Source organism: Planococcus citri, chromosome 5 (assembly GCF_950023065.1).
Source record: "Planococcus citri chromosome 5, ihPlaCitr1.1, whole genome shotgun sequence".
Taxonomy (NCBI): domain Eukaryota; kingdom Metazoa; phylum Arthropoda; class Insecta; order Hemiptera; family Pseudococcidae; genus Planococcus; species Planococcus citri.
Window position 1 is genome coordinate 41,049,318 of NC_088681.1, and position 27,130 is coordinate 41,076,447.

Sequence of the window (27,130 nt, forward strand, 5' to 3'; positions counted from 1 at the left end):
GAATGAATGCCATTCGTACCGAAGCTGAAGTCGGTTTACTCGACATCCGTCATCGTCGTCGCGATTTACGACAAACACAATTCATTATCTATTTGAGGATTTCTCAAAACTCACGATATTTGCTTAGATAAGTAGTACTTCGATTCCAATGTGCCTTCTGTGTTAATAAGAATGAGACATCGTATGTATTATTAATTTCATACACGACCGTATTTTCGTCGGAAGCGGTGACAAGAGCTCTGCAGTATGCTCAAAATTATCGCGGACGCGTTTTTACTGTGGGAGAAGTGTTGTTCAAGTGTTGTATGTTTCGCTGACGTGTAAGTAAGTGTGAGCCCAAGGCGTGCTCATTGATAACGTTTTTTTACGCTTGTTGAAGAAGTATTCGTTAATAAGTCATTGAAATATGTGAAATTCTCGTTTCAAAGCCAGTAAAAAAACGCCATTTACAAAGTAAGTACCTTGCTATAACATTTACAATTTTTTAAATCGATTTTTGAAGCGAGAGGGGGTTCAAAAAATTTGTCACTTTCGGTACCCAGTGATCAAAAAGTGATAAGGCATCGCGTAGGATATGGAACATTATTTAAATTAAAAAGACTCGTATTTTATTTAGACATCAAGGAGACGTTTTAAACGTTTAATTACTTATCTCATTAAAGTACAATATTTACCTATCTTTATAAGCCTATTTCATAATTTCAAAGTTTTCAATGTGCGTACACGTTTGGTGAAAAGGGGGGGAGGGAGGAATGATACATTATGTATGAATGAAACATGCGACCGAGACAAGTAAGACAGAATTAATTTATCAACTCGATAAAAAGAAATCACAGCTCTAGTTTCAATGATAAATTCGATTACTCGTACTGAACACACGTGAAAAAAATGTCTGGCTTCTGCATGTAAATTCAACTCTGTTTGTGAAAAAGTGTAATCTTCCTAACAAGGTAAAAGAGTGTGAAAGGAGCAAGTACGTATTGGCATAATATTATTATAACCTCTCCCCCCCCCCATTAATCGATTACCTCTTACGTAAATGAAAAACACTGTTTAAAAAATAATATGTAATAATAAACTAAAGTAACCTCTTGTAAAATGATCCTTTTGTTGATTTGATTTCGACGTACGAACAATGTAAATCTTCTAAATAACCCTTTCGGGCTTTCTTTTGTTGTTCAGGTTCCTACACCTCCGCAAATGACTATTCTCTATAAATTAATGATTTGAATAAGTATTTGTGCTGTAAGGCTTCATCAAAAACCACGTACCTAGTCCTATGAGCATTGTGATTACTCACGTACACTTGAATGGTTTCTTGTAATTGGAAATTTGTTAGGCCTAGGTAATTATTATTATTCGATACTATGGTAGGTTATACTCAAAAAATTCTTAAAAAACGGAACTTCAATCTTTTTAATTTTTTCAAATCAAATAGCTTTTTTTCTTCACTTTACGTATCAACTCTTTTTGAAAAAAAATATCATTATCAGCAAAATTTAATTAAAACCAACCAATTTTATCCTCTCCTTGCTCTCATGAGTTTATGACTTATAGAATTATGTATTTTGGAAAATGTATTCCTATAGCATCTTCTTACTTCATGTGAGGAAGTAAGATTGGAATTTACAAAAGAATTTGTCACAATTCAAAATACTGAAATGAGAAATAGAAATTCTTTGGAAAAAAATTTGGCTCATTAGAGAGAAGAAGTACATATTTCAAACAACAGAAAAATTGTGAGATAAAACCAAAAAAACTCGAAATAGCATTAAAAATACTGCATTATAAAAAGTTTTAGAACCTGCACTATTACGTATTAATTTTTTAAATTTGGAACATTTTGAAACTCTAAAATTCAAATTTCGGTTTTTAAAAAAATATAAAAAATAATGTTTAAAAGTTGAGATAAAAAGCTGAAATTTGGATGCATCCTTTTTTTGATGTACGTAGGTATGTACCTTCTAAATAGATTTATGGCGGTTTTGAGCCATTTTGAGGCTCTAGAAAAAATCTGAAATTTAGAATGCACCCAATTTTCAACCCATCTTATATCAATTTCTGACGGTTTGAAAACTCTGATCAATTTCATCTGAACTTTCCATTGCCCGGAAAATTTTCACACAAAATGCACCAATAAAATTCTGCTTGTGGCCACTCTTCAGCTAAAATTTTTCTAACTATCCATATTTTTTTTCTGGGATTAATTTTTGAAGATGAAATAGAAAATTTGTTTGGCAGAGGAGGCTTTAGACTGACTGAAAACTGCATCCAGTCGATTTACAATGAGTGGGAGGGGGGGGGGGGGGTTAACAATAAGATCTATAATACCTTTCAGCTGCGAGTTCAAATACGTAAAATTCTGATTCTTTTCAGGAGCTGAATTTGAATTTTCAAAAATGCATAAAAATCCTATGAAAAAATGCAACTTATCGTCAGTAAGAATTTTGAATTTTACACGGTGCTATATTTTTGAACGTTCCTTGTTCGATTTTTTTTCTGATTCAATTTCAGCTTTTTAATAAACGAGATTGTTAGGTACCAAATTTACGTAATACCTACGCTTCCTAATTCCACAAAAAATGATTAATGATGCAATGTTTACGATCATAATAGCGATTGTTTGTATTTTTACCTTGCCTCTGCTTCCTCCTGCTTTGCCCTTTCAAAGTCAACGCATTATAATGCAAATTTGGGAAGAGGTCAAATAGAAAATGGTTACCTTTGAGTATATAATATACATGATATGGAGGGCTAATAAAGCAGGTTCCGTGGAGGATTCTGTAGAGCGCGCTCGACTTGGTTCAGTAAAAGAACCCAACTCATTTTAGACCTTAGAGACAATTTTGTAAAGTAAAAAATAGTTTAATGAGTACCCAAGAAGTCATAAGTCTTCCCTTGAACATTTTTAAACATTTGAACTTCAATTCATCGCTTACATTTATCATTTATCAAAATCGCTATCATAGGTTCTTTTACTGAACCAGATGCTGAATGCTGGATTATTAGCCCTCCATATCATGTATATTATATACTCAAAGATGGTTACCGCTTTTGCCAGTTTAGTAATAGAATTTAAAAACAATACTGAAAGCAAACAAGTATCTATCTGCTATACTCATGCAATCAAAGCTTCAAAATATTTTAGTTCTCTCTATCTCTCTCTTCATTTTTTTCTGACTCATCTTATACAGTTTGAGGTCACGTTTTAGAAAAATTCGATTTGTAGGATTCAGAAATCATAATGTTATTTTTTCATTTTTCAAAAAATAGGAATTTCATTTTCAGTGTTTACTGAAGGAAGGAGAAGGGGGATAAAAATCTATCTCTCACGCATTAAAAATTGAAATTTGGATAGTCATCTTATTTTTGACATCTCAAATCGATTTGTAGTTTTAAGGTACTCTGGAGTCTCCAGCAGATTTATGGATAGTTCAGTTAAAAAATACCATAAACATATGGATTTTAACCGACGAGAATGATTTTATTGTAAAAAATTGAGTGGAAAGGTCACGAAGAATAGTTGATAGGATTTCGCAGGATTTGAATTTCATGTAGGTAGACCCTGTTGATGGGATTTTTCTGAAAAAGGTAAATTTTTAAATTTACAAGTGACTCTGGAATGGCTTGAAATTGTGACCGATTGGTTTGGGAGGTCAGCAATATAATATGAATCTATGTAATTCCAGCTTTCTAACTCAATTTGATCAAATTTTGATGTTTTTTTTTCAATAGATATGGGCCAAATTTCAGCTTTTTAAAAAGTCAATTATGAAAATTTCAGCTCCGGAAATACCCTTGAAGGGGAGATATGGGTCCACGAAAGAAGCTTAATTTTTTAAACAGTCGAAGTTTTTTCGCTCTCCGTGGAAATATTTTGAAATGCAGTGGTATCAATTTTTCTATTATTATTGCATTGATCTTTTTGGCTACTTTTCTCGATTTTTCTGAGCTTGCTGTAGGTAATGGCCAAAAAATTGGCGCCCCTGATTTCAAAATATTCAGAAATGAATATTTGCTAAGAAAAAATTTTCAAAACACGAATTTATTTAAAAATAAGTGATTTGATGGCAATGACCTAAGTTGACGCAAAATCTGAAGTACTTACTTTCTTCTGGAACTGGGCCAATTTACCCAAAAGATATTGGGTAGGGCTGAGTTGAAAAAACTACAATTTTTTTCAAAAATTCCCCCTCTTTAAGGACCCATATCTTTCCTTCAGGGGCATCTCCGTAGCTAAAAAAAATTCTGATTGCCTTTCAATTCAAAATGAAGGTCTCCATTGAATTTCGTCAAAATCCTCCGACATCCAAATAAATCTTGCAAGAGTAGGCACACAATACATAGAGCTCATAAAACACATGCGAGCTATATAAATGTAATGTAACCATAGCTCTAAAATTTAACGAGAAATTAAGAAAATTTCACGGAACGCTTGGCATAAAAATTTTATACTCGACTTTTACGAGTTCTATGAAAATATGAACGATCATCAACTTCGATCTGTGAGTATTGCATCGGTTCTCATAACTTAGGGGGAATTTAAGCTACAAGAAACTTTGGCCATCAAACTTCTCAAAAACGAAGAAATAATCACGTTTCTGCCTATAATATGTACTTAGATTGATTCAATCTCGTCAGACTAATTACATCTAAATTTACTCAACAGTGCGCAGATTACTAATCTTCGATCAATGATGTACCAGTGTACCTATAATTAAATGCAACCCACTACAGCGATAAATTCAATGTTCTGACTCACGATTAAGCTCAACTAATCGAACCTGTCATGTCGCGATGATATTTTATCTACGGTTCCCAATTTAGAAAAAAAAATTCGCAACAGAATGATAACAAAAAGTCGTAAAAATACATCACGTCGAAGACGTTAAAAAAAACCACTTTAAACAAGATTGGGTGCAGCCTAAACAAACATTCGAGGGGAAAATTTCACACCAGAATAATAAATACTGACACGAAACGGCTACTGTGTTTTAAAAAACCCGTAGCAATTAAAGATAAATTGCGATGATTAGATTAAGTAATGATATGAAAGAAGTTTCTCGGTTATTCATTCGTGATAGCCAAATTTCTAACCAACAATACAAGTACGTGTTTTTCTTTCCAAAGTTTATTATAATATTTGTAACTATGCATTCAACTTGCACACTATCGTTACAAAGTTTCATTTTCTAATTTTAGTATTCTTTTGCATTTTCGTGACTTACCGAGATTATTTCCGTTCGCGGTTGGTACATGTTTATTTTAAAAAATCCTTGCCCATTCGTGGATTTTCTTGCCTGTAAAAATAAAATAAAATGGGTTCACGTTAAATTGGTAACAAACACGTATAATAATTATAATCGGTGTTATAATCGATATTATAGGCTGGGAAACATTTGGCAAATGAGTTCGATATAAGAATTAAATTTAAACGTAAGCTCGCTGTGCCACCCCCTTCCACTCCCGAAAAATTTCCGGTTCTCGGATCACTTTCGATTGATGTAATATACGTTTTAAATTCTAGGTACTTAATTAAAACCATGCGTCAATTACGACAATGAAACTCGTGATAATTGTCGTGTCGATATTGTTCTCATCGAGTTGCGAGTTCGACTTCGAGTACTCGCATATCCACGAAGCTCAGCGAAAAAGCGCCCTTATCGGAGGCGACCTCATGATCGGTGCTTTGTTCCCAATTCATCAAGCACCCTCTCAAACTAAGCAAAAAATACCCCTGACTTGCGGCGCCATCCGAGAACAGTACGGTATACAGAGGGTCGAAGCAGCCTTAAGAACAGTAGAACAAATAAACAAGTAGGTACAAAATTATTAATTAACTCGAGCGTGATATATTAGATTAATTAATTTTAATAACCCAGTATTTACACATACACCTATATACCGGTGTCGATGACGCCGACATTGCTCTACAGGTCACCAGATATCCTTCCGAATATAACGTTAGGTATAGAGATCCGAGACACGTGTTGGAATCCCCTCATTGCCTTACACCAATCATTGAAATTCGTACAGAAGTTATTCGTCACCAACGACTGGGTTTCTTGTCGTTCGAACTCGCCCAAGGTAATTACCTAGTCCCCCCTTTTTTTCTTTATACGTATTCGTGATTACATAACAACCATTTACCACATTGAATCGACATTTTCAACAATTCGATTTTTTTCACAGAAGATTTGCGAAAAAGATGCGCCGCCTATTTTGGGCGTCATTGGACCAGCGTCCAGTGAAGAGGCAATACAAGTACAAAACCTACTGCAACTTTTCCATATACCTCAAGTCGGCTATTCCACCACTAGTTCTGCTCTCAGTGATAAGAAAAAATTCCAGTATTTCGTGCGAGTAGTGCCATCTGATAATTTTCAAGCTCTCGTTATGGTGGAAATATTACAAAAATACAATTGGACTTATGTATTCGCTGTGAATTCCGAAGGTATGGTAGAAATAAATGCGATTACACTCACTTGAAATATGATCAAAGTGGTAGATAGAGGAGGTCTCCAATTTTTGCTCACACTAAGAAATGGCACAAAAAATACATTTTTCGAACTGAAATAGGTACCTTGTCCTAGGACGGCGCACCTTTTTTACCGAAGCCTGATACTCCTAATCTATCCAACCAAAATGGACAAAATTTGATGGAAGGTCACTCAGACTATTTGGTTTCTAACTCTTGTCTTAATCGCAAGAATTGTAAATAAGGTCAAATGCACCGTCTTAATAGGAATAGGAAGGTTTTGAAATTGAAAAGCATAGTAAATTTCGGTTTTCTAACTCCATTTGATGAAATTTTGTTGAAATTTCAAGTTTCAAAAATCAGCTGAACACTCCAGGAATTTTCAAAAAGTCGCTGGAGGCCCCAAAATGATTTTAACCCACCTGAAGTCGTCTTTAGAGAGTGCTAAAATGGGAGTGCAGAGTAAATTTCCGCTTTTCATCTCCATTTGATGAAATTTTGTGAAAATTTCAAGTTTCAGAAATCTACTGGAGGCTCCAGCAATTTTCAAAAAGTTGCTGGAGACTCCAAAACGACTTGAAATCCACCTGCAGTCGATTTCGTAGCGTATTGCAATTAGTTTGCAGAATGAATTTCGTCTTTCCAACTACATTTTGGTAAAATGTTGTGGGAATTTCAAGTTTAAAAAATCTGCCGGAGGCTCCAGAACTACTCTAAACAGTCTGAAACAGTTTTCAATCGATTTGGCAGGTCGAAAATAGGGTATATCCCAAATTTAAGCTTTCTAGGTCAATTAGGTAAGATTTTTATTTTTCCCTCATTTTCGGCCTTAATTTGATTTTTAAAAATTCACCAAAAATCGAAAAAGAGACTTTAGCACTTGAAATTTTGACAGGTGATGAATTTTTGCCTGCTCCTTTGTAAAGTTTAAAAAATTTCGTGACTTGTCAATCAAAATGGCAGCCATTTTGTGAGTAGGGCCATCGTCCCCCGACTATTTAGCCTGTTCGTCTGATCTCTCAAGGACATTGGCCTGTGTGTCTGAACTGTCAAGGTCACTGACCCATTTGTCTAGTCTCTCATGGTTTCGTTCGTCTGCTTGTCTGGCCTCTCAAGGTAAATGACCTAACTGTCCGGCTAAGGTTGTCTGTCTGCCAGTCTAGCTTCTAAAAGTCATTGACCCATTTATCTGGCTTTTTATGGGTCATCTATCTTCCTGGTTGGCTTGTAAAGGTTATTGAACCGTCCTTGTGGCCTCTCAAGATCGTCTGTCTACCTGTTGGCTCTCAAGAGGTGACTGACCTATCATTGTATGCTCTCAAAATTGTCTAGTCTCTCAAGGTCATTGATCTCCAGTTGGCTTCTCAAGGTTGTCTGTCCTCCTGTCTGGTCTCTAAAAGTTATTGAACCGTCCGTTCTGTATGACCTCTTGAGGTGAATTAATTTGTCAATTGCCTGTCACTTTTCTAATTTTTTGCTACTAAAATTTTTTAAAAATTTTCTCAAATTTTCCCTTTCTTCTTTGAAGTATTACGTATGTATAACCTCTCTTTTTCTAATTTTTGACAGCTCATAATATCATTTTTTTGACTCTTCACAATAATCCCATAACGAAAATTCAGCTCAAAAACCTTCACAGAACTTTTATAGGTTTCAATGCCAAAACTTATAGTTAACTTTTGTGATTATGCAGGAGAATATGGTCGGAGCGGTATAACCAGATTCAAAACGCTGGCCCTAGAAAATGATATATGCATCGCATCCGAGCATACGATATATGACAAAACTAGAAACGTCGAATTGGACGAGGTCGTTCGAAAGTTTGCTTACAACGGAAAATCCAGAGTAATCGTGTGCTTTTGCGAAGGCTACGATGTCCGGCGTCTATTGGAGGCGACCAAAAGGACCAACATGCAAAATAATTTCGTATTTATCGGAAGGTACGTATTTTACGAGTATCTCATCAACTCGAGAATTATGGCGTATAAATATAATCTTGGCAATTTTTTTCTCTCCGCGATAACCTCCTCGAACATCACGCAGCAGGCGGCGGCCGTTACGTACATAATAAAAAAACAAACGTCACGAGTAATTATCGCACTTCGGGAAACTCCTCCGCAAATTTAAATTCACACCCCTTGACCCTTATCTATTCATTAGCCGAATCGTAATTTATCGTAATACCTACACACTAACTCGAGTACTTTTTAGCGCATTTGCACCGCTGAATCCCTCACCTACTTTACATGTAGCCTATACAAATTAACAGTCGCAACATCATTATCACTGAATTAAAGCATCCAAGTACATACGTTACATACCTAATAGTTTTTAATCCAACAAAACTAATGCCAAAACGCATTACATATTAAGATACTGCCGAGTATTAAAAACTTGGCAACGTATATCTACTCTAGACATATCTCAGTCATATCTTTTCCTTTAACGTATCCGCGCAAAAGTTATAGGTCGCAATGCACCAAAGGTAATTTACATTAATTGTTTCGGCTTCGTACAAAGTTTACATAGGCGCTTCTTTCCGTTTTAGCGACAGCTGGGCTGGCAGAGATGACGTCATTAAAGGAGTAGAAGAAGCTGCACAAGGAAACATAATGATAAGTTTGCATTCCCCGCATGTATCGGATTTTGATAATTATTACGCTAATATTAGTAAACGTAACGACTCCATTGATCCTTGGCTGGACGAATTTCGTAATTATAAATTCAATTGTACGATGAATAAAACTTCAAAGCATTTTCCCCCATGCACAGGTAAGCTTTCATGAGATATACATGAGATACATATTCTTACGATTTTTATGACATATCAATCACATTAGTTTTTATATTTACCATTTACGTATTCGGTTTTAAATTGGAAATTATTGTTTAGGGAAAGAATTAATTGGAAAAGATTATGTTCAAGATCCGAAGCTGTCTTTTGTAGTCAAATCGATTTATGCTTTGGCACGAGCATTACATGGTTACAGAAATGACATTTGTGGCAAGAATGCTCCAGTTTGCACCGAACTTTACCCGATAAATGGAACTCTATTTATGGTTGGTATAATTATATTATACCTATAATTAGAAATAAATCAAATGACATTTTGCAGAAATTGTTAAAACGCAGACATTTTTTATAAAGTGTATATCTCAGTCACCATCGATATAGGCTCGTAAAATATAATCACACTGTACAAATATTACTTATTTGGTCATTTAATCGCAAGTCACGAATTAGTACCATAATTTCATTGGTCTTTCACTGTAAGATACTGATAAATACCCACAATTTAGAATACATTACCGGTAATTACCAGTGTTTTACAGTAAAATTACCGGTAATTACCAGTCGTTTACGATAAATTACCGGTAATTACCAGTCTTTTACAATGAATTACCAGCAATTACCAGTATTTTACAATAGATTACCAGTAATTACCAGTCTTTTACAATGAATTACCGATAATTACCAGTATTTTACAATAGATTACCGGTAATTACCAGTCTTTTACAGTAAATTACCAGTAATTACCAGTCTTTTACAATGAATTACCGATAATTACCAGTATTTTACAATAGATTACCGGTAATTACCAGTCTTTTACAGTAAATTACCAGTAATTACCAGTCAATTACAATAAATTACCGGTAATTACCAGTATTTTACCATAAATTACCGGTAATAACGGCCATTTTACAATGAATTTTTTCTCTCATTTTTGACCCAAACATTTTCAAAAATCAAAAAAATGCACTTTGACTTCTTAAATTTTGGCTAACGATTCTGGAAAATTTTCAATTTGCAGGAATATCTACGAAATGTCACGTTTGACTATGAAAAGGAAATTGTGAAATTTGATGAAAATGGAGATCCTCCGGCCAGGTAGGTACGTACCTTTTTACTCAATTCGAGATCAAATTAGTAAGACTTACAAATGATGTACTTAAAACAGGTGTTTTTTGAAAGGTACGATATTATGAATTTTCAAGATTTGGGCAACGATTCATACGGCTACGTCAAAGTAGGGCACTGGATCAATGATAAAATGCAATTGAATATGGAACAAATTCAATTTCCTGAGAAAGCCAAAACGGTGCGATCAGTTTGTTCGGAACCGTGTAAACCTGGATTCAAAGTAAGTGGTTCTCCAAAGCACAAACTTGTAAGAGATTATTATAGCTGATATTGAGCTCATACTTTAATATGATGAGTTTAGAAAATATTGCCTCTGAATGGAAACGATAATAAAACGTGTTGTTGGAATTGCATACCGTGTAAATCGAAGGAAATTTCTGATGGAGAAATTTGCATACCATGTGAAATTGGTTATAGACCAAATGCTCAAAAAACTGGTAAGTAAAATGTATCTATTGCTATGAACATTGTTCATAATCAATCTCTATACGTAGAAGTATTATGGTCAGAATTGAAACGGTTTTCTTTTCATTTCTATGTAGAATGTATCGAAATGCCTCACGACTACGTTCACTTCACCGATCTCATGGGAATTATTGGTCTGGCATTCTCTATCATAGGAATCGCCTTGACGACAATGACCATGATGGTATTCTACAAATACGGCAATACTCCTGTGGTGAAATCGTCAACCAAAGAGCTGTGTTACATCATGTTCTTCGGAATGATTTTGGCACATTCATGTTCCTTCGTACTGATTGGGGAACCAACCATTCCACGATGCACTATTGTCAGAATCGTACCCGGAATCAGTCTGTGTATAATGTACAGCGCTTTATTAGTCAAAACCAATAGAATTTCGAGAATTTTATCCATGTCTAAGAAGCGTTTTCCTACATTAAAACCCAGACTTATGTCGACGATGTCTCAGGTACTTTTTTCTCTAGCCGTAAAAAAAATTAATATTTTCATCTGGGTATTTTAAATGCTTAAAATCTACATGACTTCAGGTGTACCTTTGCGCATTCCTTGTATCCTTAGAGTTCCTCATCTGTATGGTATCCATATATTTGCTTCCAGTAGACGTCGAAAAAAATGAATGGAAAGTAAAAAAGGAGCACGGAAATATCTCATATGATAAAGTTGTTCTCGGATGTTCCAACTCTGATCTATCGCAAGAACTCATGCTGCAATTCTTCTTCAACGTAGTCTTGCTTTTATTTTGTATTTTATACGCAGTCAAGACGAGAAAATTACCCGATAATTTCAACGAGGCTAAATGTATCGGATTTGCTTGCTATGCCACTGCTATCACTTGGTTGGCATTTATTGCAATATATTTTGGTAGCCAGCTGCAGGTAAGCTGAATAAATGAGTTTTTGAAGAACTCTTCAAGATGATTGTAAATTACAATGCGATATAATTGGTTTTAGGTGCTTTCCCAGTGTATTTCTCTATCAACCAGCGCCTTGATTGTTCTGATTTTTTTGTTTTTTCCCAAATTGTACATCATATTGTGTAAACCAGAAAAAAATATCAGAGCTAATTTCAAGACAACGAAAAATCTCAGATGTCATTTTGGATCAGTTTATTTACTGCAAAATTGCGAGCAACTGATGAGGTATCTAATCCAGCTGATCATATTATTACTTACTAACTTACTGGGAAAGTAAAAAAGTAGATTTTCAACTACATATTATGTGAAACTTTAAAAACATTCATTCTGTGAATTTTTTTCAAAACGGTAAGAAGGGAACTAGGAAGAAAATTGTACAATTCAAGCAAAAAACAAACGTATTTTTTGGCAATTATAGGAAAAAAAGCAGGGCATTAAAAATTTTTTGCAGAAAAGAGACAATTTTCAGCAAATTTTGGCAAAGAATTTTTACATTTTCTTTTTTTCAAAAAATTGAACCACGGCTTGGAAGAAAGCGAGAATTTTAGAAAATTGTTGACCAAAAAGTAAGCCTTTAATTTTAGTAAATTAAGCAGAACCTTTTGGGAATTATTTTCCAAAAAAGTGATGCCCTAATTTTCGGAAATTTCTGGTAAAAAAGCAAAACTTCAAGATTTGGATAAATTTTTGAAAAAAAGTGAAAATTATAAGCATTTTTAAAGAAAAATTAAGAATTTGTGTCAAAAAGCCAAAATTTGGCAATTTTTTCGGAGATTATTGGCAAAAAAATTATACTTGTAGGTGTTTTTCCGGAATTAATTTTGAAAAACGAGACTCTTCTGCAGTTTTTATGTTAAAAACACATGGGACTTTTTGGCATTTTTTTGGCAAATTTTGATAAAAAACGAGACTCTTTAAATAGTAAGAATAGAATTTTTATCAATTTGTGGAAAAAACAAGACTTTTGAACAATTTTTAGAAAAAAGCAAGAAGTTTTGGAGTTTTTTTTCAAAAAAATCACAATTTTTAGCAATTAAACTATGAAACGAGTTTTTTTGTAAATTTTTAAAAAAGCGAGAATTTTTAGAATTTTTTGAAAAAAAGGGAAATTTTTGGGGAATTTCTTGGAAAAAAATTAGGACTTTTTGAAAATGTGGGCTTTCTTGGAATTTTAGGCCGGAAGCTAGACTTTTACATTCATAATAAAATGCAGAGCTTTGCATAAAAAAATTGAATTTCTGAAAATTTGTAAAAAAAAAAAAAGAAGTAACAAATCAAGAGTCTTACACTCACTACTTATTTTGACCCCCCCCCCTCCAATCACCTGTGCCCTTTACTCTCTGAATTTTTGAAAGAAATCTAAGTGAGGCGACAAGTCAATTCTCTACAAAATGAGGTCGTTGAGTTCAAAAGTCTATCTATTTTTTGAATTTCGCCCATCACAGCCTTCCCTAACGCTAATTGTTTACAAAATATTTTAAATACGTAACTGGAGTGAACATTCGACAATTTTTGTGTATTTTTATCTCATCTTATTGTTTTGATAATCTATGAACATTAATTTATTTCTTCAGTGGAATGATCAAAAACGGTTTCCTACCAGACGTTTCAAACATTAAAGACATAGACCAGTTACACAAAACACTTCAAGAGTGTTACTCGAATCAATCACTCATGTCAAGTAAGCATTCCACCTCTACCCTTTCGCATTCGTGAAAATTTTTTATGAAAAATTGCAAATTTTTTTACAGATTACAATCGCGAAATAATTTCAAAATCGTGTCAAACTAGTATGGACAAATTATATTTTCAAATTTCTAACGTGGCACCAGACGATGACACCAGCGCCACAACAAGCGATCCAGAAAATACGTAAAAAATTAATCGAACTCGTTCAAAGACTGATTATCATGTTTAATAAATGTACATATAAACTACCCTAATAATTAATGTTTTCTAATAAAACGCACCAATTAATTGCTCTTATCTGTCGAACTCCGCGGCGATGACCTCGAGCCTCTCGTCGCACCAATACCTATACACGAATAGGTACATATTATGGCTCATGCTGCAAAAGCTCATTTTGATGATACAAACAAACATCCTTGTACTAATATTATGACGACGTAATCGATAAAAACCGTCATAAAAACATTTCTCGATGTCCGAGACAATGACGTGTTCGTCGGTGCAAATTTACAGACAGGCCGGAACATCGAGTTTAAAGTGACTAAAATGAGTAAATAGGCCTGAGTTATCGCTCATGGAAGAACCATGTTCATAGAGATCGTATTCACGTTGATTTTACAATTGAATATCGCAGCTTTCGAGCCAAGTTTGAGTGATTTCGATTTGAATGTGGCGGAGAAAGTTCGAAAGGGTGTTTTTATCGAAGGTGATTTTATAATCGGTGCGTTATTTTCGGTACACGTTGGTCCCCGACATGATTCCTATCCTTTGAAATGTGGACCAATCAACAGCAGCGAGGGGATTGAACTGGTTGAAGCTGCGCTTTTTGCAATTGATGCTATAAACAAGTATGTACGAAATTACGTTTTGATTGCAAGTATCTGAATTTACAAGATGTTTTGGATGCAAACTTGTGTTGCTTTTTGATGAGGAAAAACTCGAGATTGTGTATACTTTGATTAATCTAGGGATAAGAAGCTTTTACCAGGAATCAAGTTGGGTATAAATATCAAAGACGACTGCGAAGATGAACGGATAGCTTTGTATCAAACAATGAATATGATAAAGGAGCCGAAATTCGGCGAAGAAATGATAGATTTCTCTTCTGTAAGAGTTCGTCTGTTTTCTACGTATATTAATAGGCTAAATTTATTCGGAGTATTTTATTCAACAACCAGTTTATTTTTTAGCCTATCAATTGCACCAAGAAGTACAGTGGATCGCCTTTGATAGGAATGATTGGCACGTTGACGAAATTGAACATGCTTCACTACGAGAATCTTTTGAAATTATTCAAAATACCTCAAATTGGATATTCGACTTCGCTTTCAGAGCTCATATCACCCTATTATTATTTGAGCGTTGTTCCTAGCGACTATCATTTAGCTCTTTTGATAATTAAAATATTAAAGAAATTCAACTGGACATATGTTTCGATGGCATACTCAAATGGTAAGTAGTGAATGGTTCATTCCTCAAGTTGAAAGCTTTCCTTTGCAAAAGGAGCCTACAAATATCTCCCAATTAAAATGCTGCCTACTCCCCGAAATCTTCCAAGAATTTTCTTGTCAAATTTTAAGACTTTTTACATTACAGAATACTTTGGTATGAATGGTAAATACTTCTTGGAGCAATGGGTATCCAGTTACAACATATGTATTTCGAATAGCGTCCACATAAGAGGTGGGAGAGAAAATGTCGCATATGTGAATACGGTTAACCAATTGTTCCAGAGCGATAAAGCCAAAGTGATTGTTTGTTTTTGCGATGAAACCAGTTTAAAAAGGATTTTTCATGTAATGCGAGAATTCGAATTAACTGGGAAATATTTCATTTTGAACAGGTAGAAAAAATCTTATCAAAAAATAATATGAACATTGGAGTGGGTCGTCAAAAAAAAGGTGGATGGGATTTTGACCAAATTCGGCAGAAGCCTTCATTTTGAGTTCAAAATTATTACTCAGGAAAAAATTTTAGCTCCAGAGGTTGCCCTGGAGGGAAGATTTGAGCCCCAAAAGAGGAGGCATTTTTGAAAGAAATTATGTGTTTTTTTCGCTCCTTGTGTTTTGGAAAAAATGGTCGAACCCAAGACCATTTTTAGGGTTCTACTGAAGCGGTTAAAAATTTGCAAATAGCTTATTTTTGGATGAATTTGTGTTTTGAAAATGTTTTCTTCTCGAATATTTTACATTAACTATGTTAAAATATTGAAAAGTAATCATTTCTCAAATTCAGAAAATATTTTGGAACGCAATGGTGCCCATTTTCCAATTACTTTTTCCAATTTAAAAAAAAAAAAAAAATCTCAAGTTTTTGGGTATTTTTTCAATTTTTTGAAACACGTTGAGTAGCATCAGGAGCGAAAAAACCAAGATTTTTTTGAAAATTTACCCAACCCTCCTTGGGGGCTCAAATCTTCCCTGCAGCCATCTCCTAAGCTAAAAAAATTTCTGAGTAACTTTGGACTCAAAATGAAGGTTTCTGCTGAATTTTATCAAAATCCACAGATTTTTTTACAAAGCGATCCAACCTAAATAAAGATAGATAAGACACTAAACTTACAACTAACTCGTATTTTCTTTTAGCTACGAATGGCCTATTTCGGAAGAGTTTTTAAGCGAGTACCAAGCTGAAGCCGAAGGTATGCTGATGATAGCCCTTCGAAACAATTTGATACCGGGTTTCGATGGTTACTTTTCTAGCCTGAAATTGAATAGCAACGAGAGGAATCCTTGGTTTGACGAATATTCTAATTCCAAATACATCAACTTGAATTCCAATTCCACCAGTAAAAATTCTAAAATTCCTTACGTAATTAAATCCATCTACGCTTTCGCTCAAGGGTTACAAGACATGGTTTTGGATATATGCGGATCGAGCGGAGCAAGCTTACAATGTTTGAGAAAGAAACCATTCAATACATCGAAGTACATGGTGAGATGGACATTTTTACTATCACTTGAAATCAAATACTTGGTCAGGATTTTTGTATCATCGAGTATTTGACATCTACAGGAATACCTAATTGATCTGGATTTTCGTTTTTTCAATGTTGAAAACGTTGAATTTAGTTTTCACGGGTCACCTCAGATTGGCAAGTAAGTACGAGTAATTCCAACTTTTTTTTGGGGAAAAAAATCAGATCGTGTTTGAAGTTTTCCAATTCGTTCTTTTTATGCAGATTCGACATTTACAATTTCCAAAAAACGCCCAAATCGCCCAATTCGTCCAAGTTTGTAAAAGTAGGATATTACGATTGTCATCACTATAACTCCAGTAAAAATTTTTTTCACGATTTGCACCTGTTTGAGGATAAAATTGAACACCTTAGGGCTGAAAAAATAACTTCAGTATGTTCCGAGGGATGTTCATTGGGGCAAATTCAAGTAAATACCTAAATAGTTTTTGAAATACTCATACAAAATCTATCCATTTGCGGTCAGAAAATTATAATTCTCTAAATTCTATCAATTTAGGTGATTGACAAGGATCGGTTATGTTGTTGGCAATGCATCGATTGTGAAGAAACAGAATACGTGTACAATAAAACGAAATGCATCGAGTGTGAGCCAGGTTTTTTACCAAACAGCAACAAAACAGGTATGCTTAAATTTCCTTACGATTAAGTAGGTATAGTTTCAACAATCTTTAATTCATTTTTCAATTTTTAGTGAATTTTTTTGGGGTAAAGTTTTATTCATTTCGAAACACTTGTTTTTGAATTTAATATTCTTGAAAATTATCTACTTTTATTAAAGCATGATTTTTTCGATTTGAATTTTCAGCTTGCAAATCAGCGCCTACAAAGTACATGGGATGGGACGATCCAAGATCATTGATCGCAGCTGGTATATCCTGCGGTATAATCATCTTAGCTCTAATGACAGCCAATATATTTGCACGAAATCGACACACGGCCGTGATCAGATCATCTTCGGCTTCCTTGGATTACATTATGTTATGCGGTGTGATCATTTTAAGCGGCTGTAACTTTACATTGATGATGAAACCTAACGTCATCGTGTGTGTTTTAGCAAAAACACTTCCCAGTGTAGGAGTATCGCTGATCTACATTCCAGTTATTTTTAAAACTCTACAAATATTTTACGTTTTAAAAGCGATGAAAAATCGCGATCCCAAATTTCCATCAGTGATTAACTCGCTGAAGGCTCAGGTTTATTACACAAATCAAATGTAGTTAATCCCAATCAAACCAAATATGTATACGATAATTCTGTTTTTTCTCTATAGGTGGCAATATCGAGTATTATGGTTATCTTGGAGACTGTAATTTTGATAAGTTGGATACTCATTCAAGAGCAAACCGTTGTTGAAAGAACCATTCGAGATGAACCAGAGACATCTTTACATATCCATCTTAAATGCGCTTTCAAGAAGAAACACTGGCTCGATATTGTATTCATAGCTATGCACATTATCATGATCTATTACGTGATCAGAATTAGAAAGCTTTCGCATAATTTTCACGAAGCTAAATTTCTCGCCATTTTCGCATTCGTACAGACATCTACTAATGTAACATTCCGCATCGTGTATAATTCCAGCATTTTTCAGGTAAGTTTTCGCCGGACGAGAGAGGCGTTCCAGTTGGTGGAAAATTTTTCGTTTCCAAAAAATACCAACATAAACAGGCGAAATTTTAAAGTACATAGGCTAATTCTGCTTGTGTTTGATTCACAGATCGATTCCATGTTTATGGCATTTTCTTTGGACAGCTTCGTTACATTATTATTCCTATTTTTTCCAAAATTATACGTTATAATCTGGAGACCGGAGATAAACACGGACGATAATTTTAAATCATTTATAGCACGATATTATTCGTATCAATAAATTTATTACATATGTAAGAAGGTATAGGTAGTAGTTAATAAAGCCAGCAATGTTTCATGTTTATGTATATTTATTTATTTTCAATTTTTCGATTCAAAAGTAATTCTGAGCAAAAATTATCAATTTCAGAAGGAAAATTACTCGTAAATACCTCAAATAATTTAAGGAGGGTGGGGGGGGTGCGATTTTTTACGAATTTGCAATTTTTTGCCAAACTAGCGAATATTTAAAAGGGAAAAATGAAATTAAAAATCAATAATCAAAATTCTGAAAGCTCGAATCAGAATTTCTTATTTTCAACAAAAACCATTTTTCTAAATGAGATCTCAACACCCCTCTAAGCCACGTTCAAATATCGGTTTATTTTTCCGATCTACTGTTTTGACCCCAGAACTACCACCTCCTTTCTAGGGTCTTCAACGTACCTTGTCAAAAAACCAAGAAATTGAAAAAGACGAAAGATGCTGCTCCGTTCGTTGGATTTTTAAAAGCGTTAGGTTCAAATACCCCTGCACCCCCTAAACCACGGGAAAAAATTTAAAAATTTTGAAAATACAGCTTGAGGTGCGACATGTTGATTTTTAATAATTTTTCGGATTTGATTTCTCAGTGTTTTCTTACGTCAGGACATTCATTAGAGACTTTCGAAATTTTTTTCAACTTTCAAGAACTTATAAGAAGTCGCAGATTTTACGAGGAGTTCTTAAAATAATGCCAGACTTTTGAAAACTGAAAAAAATGACTAATTTCTCACATTTTGATATTATGTCAGAGTTTCTAGCCTGTTGTCTGACTATATCAAGAACTTGGAAAAAATTACAACCACCCAATTCTTGACATGAAGCAAAAAACATCAGAATTTTCTTTGCAAAGGACACTTATCCCCATTTTTTGACCATTTTTTAATTATTTTTTTGAAAAATTTGGCCCAAGAAATACCTATTTCAGATGCTATTGGAAAATTTGGCCCTAAAAATAACATTTTAGATGCACAGACTCGAAATCGCGCCCAAACTTCAGGAAACAAGACTTGTGACCAGAAAATATGATTCCCAAAGTTGTAGCTACCTACGTAATCATATTTTTCAACCACTTTTTGGCAATTTTTTAAAAATTTTGGGCTCAAAAATTACCCTTTCGGATTTGCAGACTTAGAATTGCACCCAAACCCCGGGGAACTCAACCACCAACCAGAGAACTCAAAAGACTAGAAAAGACAATTTCTAGAGTTGTAACTGCCCAATGGCATCTTCCGATCACTTATGGGCAATTTTTTGAAAATTTTGAGCCCAAAAAATACCCTATGGGCCCTATGATTTTTTCACGCTTCATTTATTCTGCAGGGAATCACTATTTTACTGTTTTAAGCACAATATGTTTTCATTTTTTTATTGCTGGAATTGGCCAAAGGAATTTTCAACCCCCACTTTGAAAAAAAACCAATCGAGTATATACGAGTAAAATCGGTTTACTCTTTCATATTATTATGTTTCAAATGCGATAACTCATAAAATGTACCCATCAAAAAAATTGAAATAAATAAGAAAATAGAATTTACATTAAAGATTCAATTCTCAACTCCTAAAACTTATACCTAACTGTAGTGAAATGAAATGACATCGCTTGAACATGAAAAAACTGCATCAAGGTAATTAAAACCAAAATAAACTTGTTTTGTTTGTTCGTCAGCTGCTGTTGTAGTTTATTTTTAAGCGAATCAAAAAGTTTACCTATGAGGGTGGAATGTTAGTAGAGATGAATTGAACCTTGACTTGAAAAATTGAAAAGTTATCAGCGTAAAATTCCCAGAATAAAACCGTCGATTTTATATTTTATTGTCCAAATGAAAATTTTCAAAACGTCATTTTACTCAGTACTCACTCTTAAAATATTGAAAAATCAAATCATGAGTGTGGGTAACTTAAATAATCAATAGATAATAAACCCTTTAAAGTCATATAGGAAATGTGTTTATTAATTTCGATCAAAAAGATGCTAACTTGATATGCATAAATTTATCGACACAAAATGATTTTAAGGAAGCTCTCCTTACAAGACAATATTTCATCACCCTTCTTTCCTCTCATCTCGACACATACCTCTTTTTTTGATAAAATTTCACGTTATATTATTAATCTCGAGCAGGGTTCAACTAATTGAATGTATAGACGAATATTAGGTATCAAAGGCCTTTAATGCAAACAAATTACCAATATAAACATTTTACAACACGATAACGATAAAAGCCGACAGTTTGATCACCAACTTGTGGTAATAAAAAAAAAAGAAAAAAAATTAGATCGATAAATGCCCTGCCGGTCATATAAAGGGTAAAATAACAAGTGATTTCATCATTGTGTTTAGTTGAATTATGGCATTCACTCCTGTTGATAATATCTACGTACATAACCTTTGTGAATTGAAATACAAATAATTTGTGAATGAAGAAAAATTCGTGAGCTCAGGTACGTGGAAAGGATCATCAATTTTTATTCATTTATTTATTTATGTAGGTAAAGATATTATTAAGTACAATACCTCAGAACGAACGAATGAAAAAAATCATGTTTAAATTCTCAGATATAATATTTTACGGTGCAGGTAATTTATTTTAAAAATTTCAGAACAACAAATTATAGGAATGCTCACCACTGGGATATTTCTTATGCAAATTTGCTTATTAATATCTGGGCACCGAGCAATTTCTGTAGACCAAAGTGACATAAAAAAACTTCGTAAAACTGGCCGTATAAATGGAGATTTCATTATTGGCGCTTTATTCCCAATTCACGGTTTGGAAAATTCTATGAATCGAACAAAACCATTGGAATGTGATATCATGAGAAGCAACGAAGGGATACAACTGGTCGAGGCAGCTTTTTATGCGGTAGATTCCATCAACAGGTGAATAGACCTACGTACTGAAGTGTGAGCAATTACAACATGTTTTTCAATTTTATTACATTTTTTGGTTTGATTGTACAGAAACGATGCGATACTGCCTAATATCACATTGGGCATAACGATAAAGGATGAATGTTGGAGTGAAGTGGTAGCTTTATACCAGACCATCAAACTAACAAGGACGCCTTCTCTGATAGGAAGGAGTCTAGATTATCCAGGGGTATGAAAATAACATTTTCTTGTTCTAATCTAAGGCCCAGAAGGAATCAATTTCCAATTTTTTTTCCACAATTTGATGGAGCTGAGCGAATGTGCAAAACAAATAATCTACGAAAAACGTGATAAAAATTTGAGCTCTATCAATCAATATTCAAGTTCTCATTAGTCTCCAGATCCAGAAAGCTCAAAAACTTTACATTTCCATCCCTTGATTTTTCCCATTTTTCAAATAGGAAAGTGTTTTTCAGTTCGATAAGAGACGAGTAAATTTTTTTTATTTTAGGACCAATGTGCCCAAAAAAACGCCACACCGTTAATTGGCATGATTGGACCAGGTTCAGGTGCTAGTGTAATTCCAGTGCTGAACTTTTTAGAGCTGTTTCAAATACCATTGATCGGATATTCTGTCTCGCGAATGAATTTGAAACGTTCACGTTACTATTTCAGCGTTATTCCTTCGGTTTATCAAGAAGCCTACATGATAGTTCAACTTTTAAAAAAATTCAAATTGTCCTACGTTTCTGTAGCTTACACAGATGGTAAGTTGAAGTGGTCAGTGGAGTAGCTATTCGTTTTTAATGAACTTTTGTATGTATTTAAAATTTAGATTATTTTGGGATCAGTGGAAAGTTTTACCTTCAAGAGTGGGCTGATTACCCCAGTGACCCAAGAATCTGTATCGCAACCAATATCCATTTACCAAAACCCGATCGACCGAAATTACATTCGCAAGCCATTAGAAAATTATTCGAAGACAAGAGAGTCAAAGTTATCGTTTGCTTCTGCGATGAACACCACATAATTAGCCTATTTGCAGCCATACGAGCGCGAAATTTGACAGGGAAATTCATGATTATAGGAGTGTAAGTATAACAAAGTCAATTTGATTACTCAAATTCTGTCTCAAGTTGGTTTATTTCTTTAATCAGACATGATAGGTTAAAGTATGACTTGACTGTGAATGGTTACGAAGAAGAAGCTCACGGCAGTATTATGGTAGACATTCGGAGAAGCTATTTAGCAGAATTTGATGAATATTATCTCGCCAAGACGTTGCAAAATAATCGAAGAAATCCTTGGTTTGAAGAATTCTGGGAGTATCGTTTTCAATGCAAAATTCATTCAGATGCAGCATCGTCTTCAAAATGCACAGGTAACGAGATATTTCCGTCAGCATGTTTTTAATTTAATTTCCTCGTTTAGAGAAGTTTGAAATACTCGTAAGTTTGATTATGAATTATTGTTCTATGATCAAGGGAACGAAAAGCTAAGCACAGGGTACAAACAAGGCTCCAAAATCTCCTATGTGATAAGATCAGTACACGCGTTGGCTAATGCATTACATAAAATGTACCAGGCGAATTGTAAAAAATATCCTTGTTCATCTTTATACCCTTTTAATGCCACACAATACATGGTAATTATATCAACATTACGTTAATTTTAATAATCACATTATTTAATACATAGTTTAGGTACCTACTGATACCTACAATATAGAATGATAACGTGCGATTAAGTAGCCGATACTACAGTATCCCAATAAATTATGAATCCATTCTTTACGTCACACAAATGATTATTTCGCGTGCTCCAGCAATGACACGTTATTGAGAAACATTCTTATTTTAATTGTACAGAGATACCTGAAATATCTGAATTTTTCATTTGACAAAGAGCATGTGGATTTTTCTATGAATGGATCACCGAATGTCGCTCGGTTAGTATTTCTATTTCTGATCATTCTTTCAATTTGATTTTTTTTTATATACATATAATTCACATAAGCAGATGGAAATTTGAAAACTAACGTTTTCAGGATTTAGGCATGTTAGGTTTGAGATCAAAATCACTTCTTTGGAATCATAATTACTCGAATAGGCTATAATGTTAATTTCAGCTGGCCAGTTATACCATTGGGACAGTAGTATGCCCCTGAAAATGTGTTTTTTGGGCAAATTTATTAGCATAAAAAAAGCTACGCAAGAGTCATAAAGTCTAGGGCGCAAAATTCACATTTTTAATATACATACGCGAACTGAGTTGGCTGGAGGCCCCTGGCGGATGCACCGAATGGAGCCCTCAACATTTTAACCCTTCCTCGCCTCACAGAATCTTTCTCTTACTGTTTTTTCTCAGGTTCGGATACTTAAGTGCGAGTTGCACAATTGTTTTTTTTTTTAAATTTTTTATTCAAGCTGTTGCGTATAAATAAATCAATCTGACAAGAACAAAATGGGAGTTTTTTGAGAGGTGGGGGGGGGGAGAGTACACTGAAAATTTGCCGAATGGTATGAAAAAAAATACCAATTTTGCCGAATAAAATGACGAGTTCTTAAAATAAAATACACATAAAATTTGAAATGACAATTTTGCCAATTGATACACTCGTAATACTCTCATTACGTAAGTTATAGGTTTATTAAAAAATATTGTTACCTATTTTCATTTTTGAATTTATGGAAGTTTCAAACTGGATTTTTTTTTGGTCTAGAGATAAGAATTGGCCCGAACGAAGCAAGGGCAAAAGCTTTCAAAAATTCGGATTTTGAGAGGTAAAAAACAATGTTTGAAAAAAATTTGTTTATTTCTTCTGATCCAAAATTTTAGAATTTGAGAATATTGAGTTTTCAAAAATGTTAATTTTAAAAATTAAAAGTAAGCAGACCCAAGTGAAGCGAGGGCAAGACTCGCGAGCAAAACATTTTAATTCAGAAAAAAATCACTAAAAAACCAGAATACATATTACGAATCGAAATGGATAATTTTTTGGCAACAAAGTAAGAATTTTGGCAATTTCTGACGAAAAAGTCAGTTTTTGGAAAAATAAAACGATACAAATTCCGAAAATAATGATTTAAATTTTGAGTTAAAAATTCTTCGTAGAAATGCTCAAAAAATATTTTCGTCAAAATAATTGAATTTCTCGCAAAATTGTAACTCATTTTGATAGATTGTGGTTGCAAGGTCACTTTCCAATTATTTCACAAAAGTTAATTTTTTACTCGAATTGAGGAGGGTGACGTGACGTTAAAATTCGACCGGTACCTATTATGTAAGCCGTTATTTGAGCTTCGAATGCGAATTTTTTGTTCCGAAAATTTGGATTAGAAAAATCACACTTGAGGGGCACTATTGCCCCTTCGTTCAAATGGTCAACTCATGAATTTTCCTTGAAGTTACCTTTTTTTATAATAATTATTATTTCAATAAATAACATTTTTGAAGAAATTTTTATTTTTTTTATTAATCAACTTATTTTATCAATAATACTATTATATTTTATTATATTTATAAATTCATTTATTCGGAGTGAGGGGAATGCCAGCCAGAAACTATGACACCTGAGCACTTTACACTCATATGTTATGTTGCAGAAATGCCAGCCAAATTCGATTTCTAGAACACTTTTTGCCAATTGCACTATAAACAATAAACTCAATCACACATTCCCAAATCATTATAGGTATACCTAATCCTTCTAGCAATTTTTTTCACAGGTACGATGTATTTAATTATCAAAAGATAAACGACACATTCAAATACGTGAAAATCAGCGAATATAGCTGCGATTCTTCAAATTACAAATTATACCATTCAAATTGGACCCACTTCGAAAAATTTGCAAGTTATCAGTTACCTGGAGGTAAATCTTCGTTTAAAAGTTCGTGTTCTGATCCTTGTATTTTTGGACATATTAAGGTAACTTTTCGTACATAAATAGGTACTATATTGAAATTGTGAATAAATCAAGTATCATAATACACAAAATGTATTTTTTGTATTATTCATTATTGAAGCAAAACCAAGGACGCAACGAATATGCGGGAAGCGGACACGGGGAAAATGGCGAATCTGCATGTTGTTGGTCCTGCGTACCATGCAAACCCGAAGAAATTGTATCTGATAGCACCACTTGTAAACCGTGTGCACAAGGTCAATGGCCAGATCACAACAAAACTAGTACGTTTTTTTTCCACTAAGTATAGGTACATATCTCATTCACTGATATAAAAACCCATAATAATTTCATTTTGGTTTCGCAGAATGTTTGAAATTACCAATCGAATACGCTCAATGGACATCATCGCAGTGCTACTTGGCTACAGGATTATCCATATTTGGCATTATTCTAACCCTGTTGACCACAGCGGTCTTCTTCAAGCACAGAGATACTCCCGTGGTCAAGTCTTCAACGAGGGAACTATGTTACATAATTTTACTCGGGGTTTTAATGCATCACTGCACGATTTTCCTGTGTGCCGCCGAGCCATCGATAATAACTTGCTTTCTGTTGAGAATATGCCCACCGATGAGCTACACTCTTGTATTTGGAGCCTTACTGGTGAAAACGAATCGAATCGCACGGTTATTGGTGATATCCAAAAGGAGATTTCCAAATCTGAATCCTAGGTTTATGACTTTAAAAGCTCAGGTGTATACTTTTGTATCAATCAAATTTCGAACTTGTTAACTTTCTTTTTTTTTACAAAGTTTTCAATTTTTTTCCAGGGTATCTTGGTAGGTATATTGATAATGGTGCAAGTAATACTCAGTTCGATCAATGTGACTGTTTGGCAAACTACCCTGATATGGGAATTCAATAAGGACATGCAAACCCCGAAAACCTTAAAAAGATGCGACTTCACTGCAGAAGCAAGCGCGATCTGCGCTATTTATAATTTAATTCTCATGTTTTTATGCAGTTATTACGCCTTCAAAGCTCGAAATATACCTGATAACTTCAACGAAGCCAAGTTTATTGGATTCTTGACCTACATCACCACACTAACTTGCACCGCTTGTACTCTGATTTATTATGGTAGCGAACGGAAAGTAAGATATGATTATTAATGATTTTATATAGGTACCTATGTAAATGCTAAAATTCAATGAGAAACTTATAAATTTGTCTAATCAGATGTTATCTGTTGGAATAAGTATGTCGGTGAATGGATTCAACGTATTGATTTTATTATTTTTTCCAAAACTTTACATAATTTTATGGGTTCCGGAGCGCAACACGAGACAATATTTCACCACAGCGACGGGTATCAGGTGCATAATTGGTCGTAAGGATATAATTTCCAATGAGCAATTACTAAGGAAGTAAGCAAGCTGTGAAAATTTCATCGGTGATACTTTTCGATGATATGAATTACATGTGAAAATGTTCGCTATGTTGTAGAAAGTTCATGAGGAAAGACTTGGAAAATATTGAGGATTTATACTCCTTGAGAACTTCATCAACGAAGGAAACGAGTGAAGACACCACCAGACAAGAATTTTGAACTGGAATTTCTTCTTGTTGCCTATATGTATCTGAATTAGACAGATCTCTTAGTACATACTTATCATACCTTGTTGCATTTACGTACTTATTACAAGCACAAAAAATAAAATTTAAGAAAGAAAACTTTTTTTCCATAAGACAGACGAAGTAAGTATACGAATCCAAAATTTAATTCTCGGAGAAACTGCATTATTCTCAAATAAGATGACCCGAGGGTGATTTTATTCCCAATATTTTAAAACCGTAGAAAAATTTACAGGATCCTATCGAAGATTTACAACTTGTTACGATTTCTATAGCAATTTTTCAACTCAAGTTCGAAGTCGACATATTCAAAATTATTCAACATCAGAAGCAATAAGAGCACGAATGACG

General features: G+C 34.0%; 4 protein-coding genes across 9 annotated transcripts in view; 3 read left to right on the top strand and 1 right to left on the bottom strand.

Annotated features, from left to right (window-relative positions):
• LOC135846901 (splicing factor YJU2) overlaps window positions 1–27,130 on the bottom strand; it is a 74,174-nt gene that overhangs the window by 23,839 nt on the left and 23,205 nt on the right. For both annotated transcript variants that reach the window (XM_065366260.1, XM_065366257.1), the window contains exon 2: window positions 5,229–5,300. The gene's annotated coding sequence lies outside the window, so the exon portion shown is untranslated. The remainder of the gene's footprint in view (window positions 1–5,228; window positions 5,301–27,130) is intronic.
• On the top strand, window positions 29–13,773 carry LOC135846896 (metabotropic glutamate receptor 1-like). 5 transcript variants are annotated; one of them, XM_065366247.1, is made up of 15 exons: window positions 30–453; window positions 5,528–5,817; window positions 5,937–6,087; window positions 6,196–6,454; window positions 8,172–8,418; window positions 9,027–9,250; window positions 9,372–9,538; window positions 10,291–10,367; window positions 10,452–10,620; window positions 10,702–10,837; window positions 10,943–11,331; window positions 11,411–11,758; window positions 11,834–12,021; window positions 13,371–13,477; window positions 13,548–13,773. In XM_065366247.1, exons 2-15 carry the CDS (start codon window positions 5,561–5,563, stop codon window positions 13,670–13,672), a joined length of 2,844 nt encoding a protein of 947 aa, XP_065222319.1. In that variant the 5' UTR covers window positions 30–453; window positions 5,528–5,560; the 3' UTR covers window positions 13,673–13,773. The 5 variants fall into 5 exon arrangements, with proteins under 5 accessions (XP_065222320.1, XP_065222321.1, XP_065222319.1 ...); XM_065366245.1 differs by having other exon boundaries at window positions 31–453; window positions 6,193–6,454; XM_065366246.1 differs by lacking the exon at window positions 30–453 and adding an exon at window positions 2,421–2,438 and having other exon boundaries at window positions 6,193–6,454.
• LOC135846899 (metabotropic glutamate receptor 1-like) lies at window positions 13,888–18,400 on the top strand. The gene is made up of 11 exons (XM_065366253.1): window positions 13,888–14,333; window positions 14,454–14,592; window positions 14,676–14,937; window positions 15,082–15,328; window positions 16,071–16,419; window positions 16,501–16,583; window positions 16,667–16,871; window positions 16,962–17,085; window positions 17,271–17,659; window positions 17,737–18,060; window positions 18,187–18,400. The coding sequence occupies exons 1-11, from the start codon at window positions 14,071–14,073 to the stop codon at window positions 18,337–18,339; spliced, it is 2,538 nt and encodes an 845-aa protein (XP_065222325.1). The 5' UTR covers window positions 13,888–14,070; the 3' UTR covers window positions 18,340–18,400.
• On the top strand, window positions 20,685–26,872 carry LOC135847903 (metabotropic glutamate receptor 1-like). Its single transcript, XM_065367632.1, has 14 exons — window positions 20,685–20,804; window positions 20,964–21,243; window positions 21,325–21,463; window positions 21,746–22,001; window positions 22,070–22,325; window positions 22,392–22,615; window positions 22,719–22,879; window positions 23,103–23,182; window positions 24,963–25,164; window positions 25,263–25,425; window positions 25,509–25,897; window positions 25,975–26,298; window positions 26,384–26,571; window positions 26,651–26,872. Exons 2-14 carry the CDS (start codon window positions 20,981–20,983, stop codon window positions 26,751–26,753), a joined length of 2,748 nt encoding a protein of 915 aa, XP_065223704.1. The 5' UTR covers window positions 20,685–20,804; window positions 20,964–20,980; the 3' UTR covers window positions 26,754–26,872.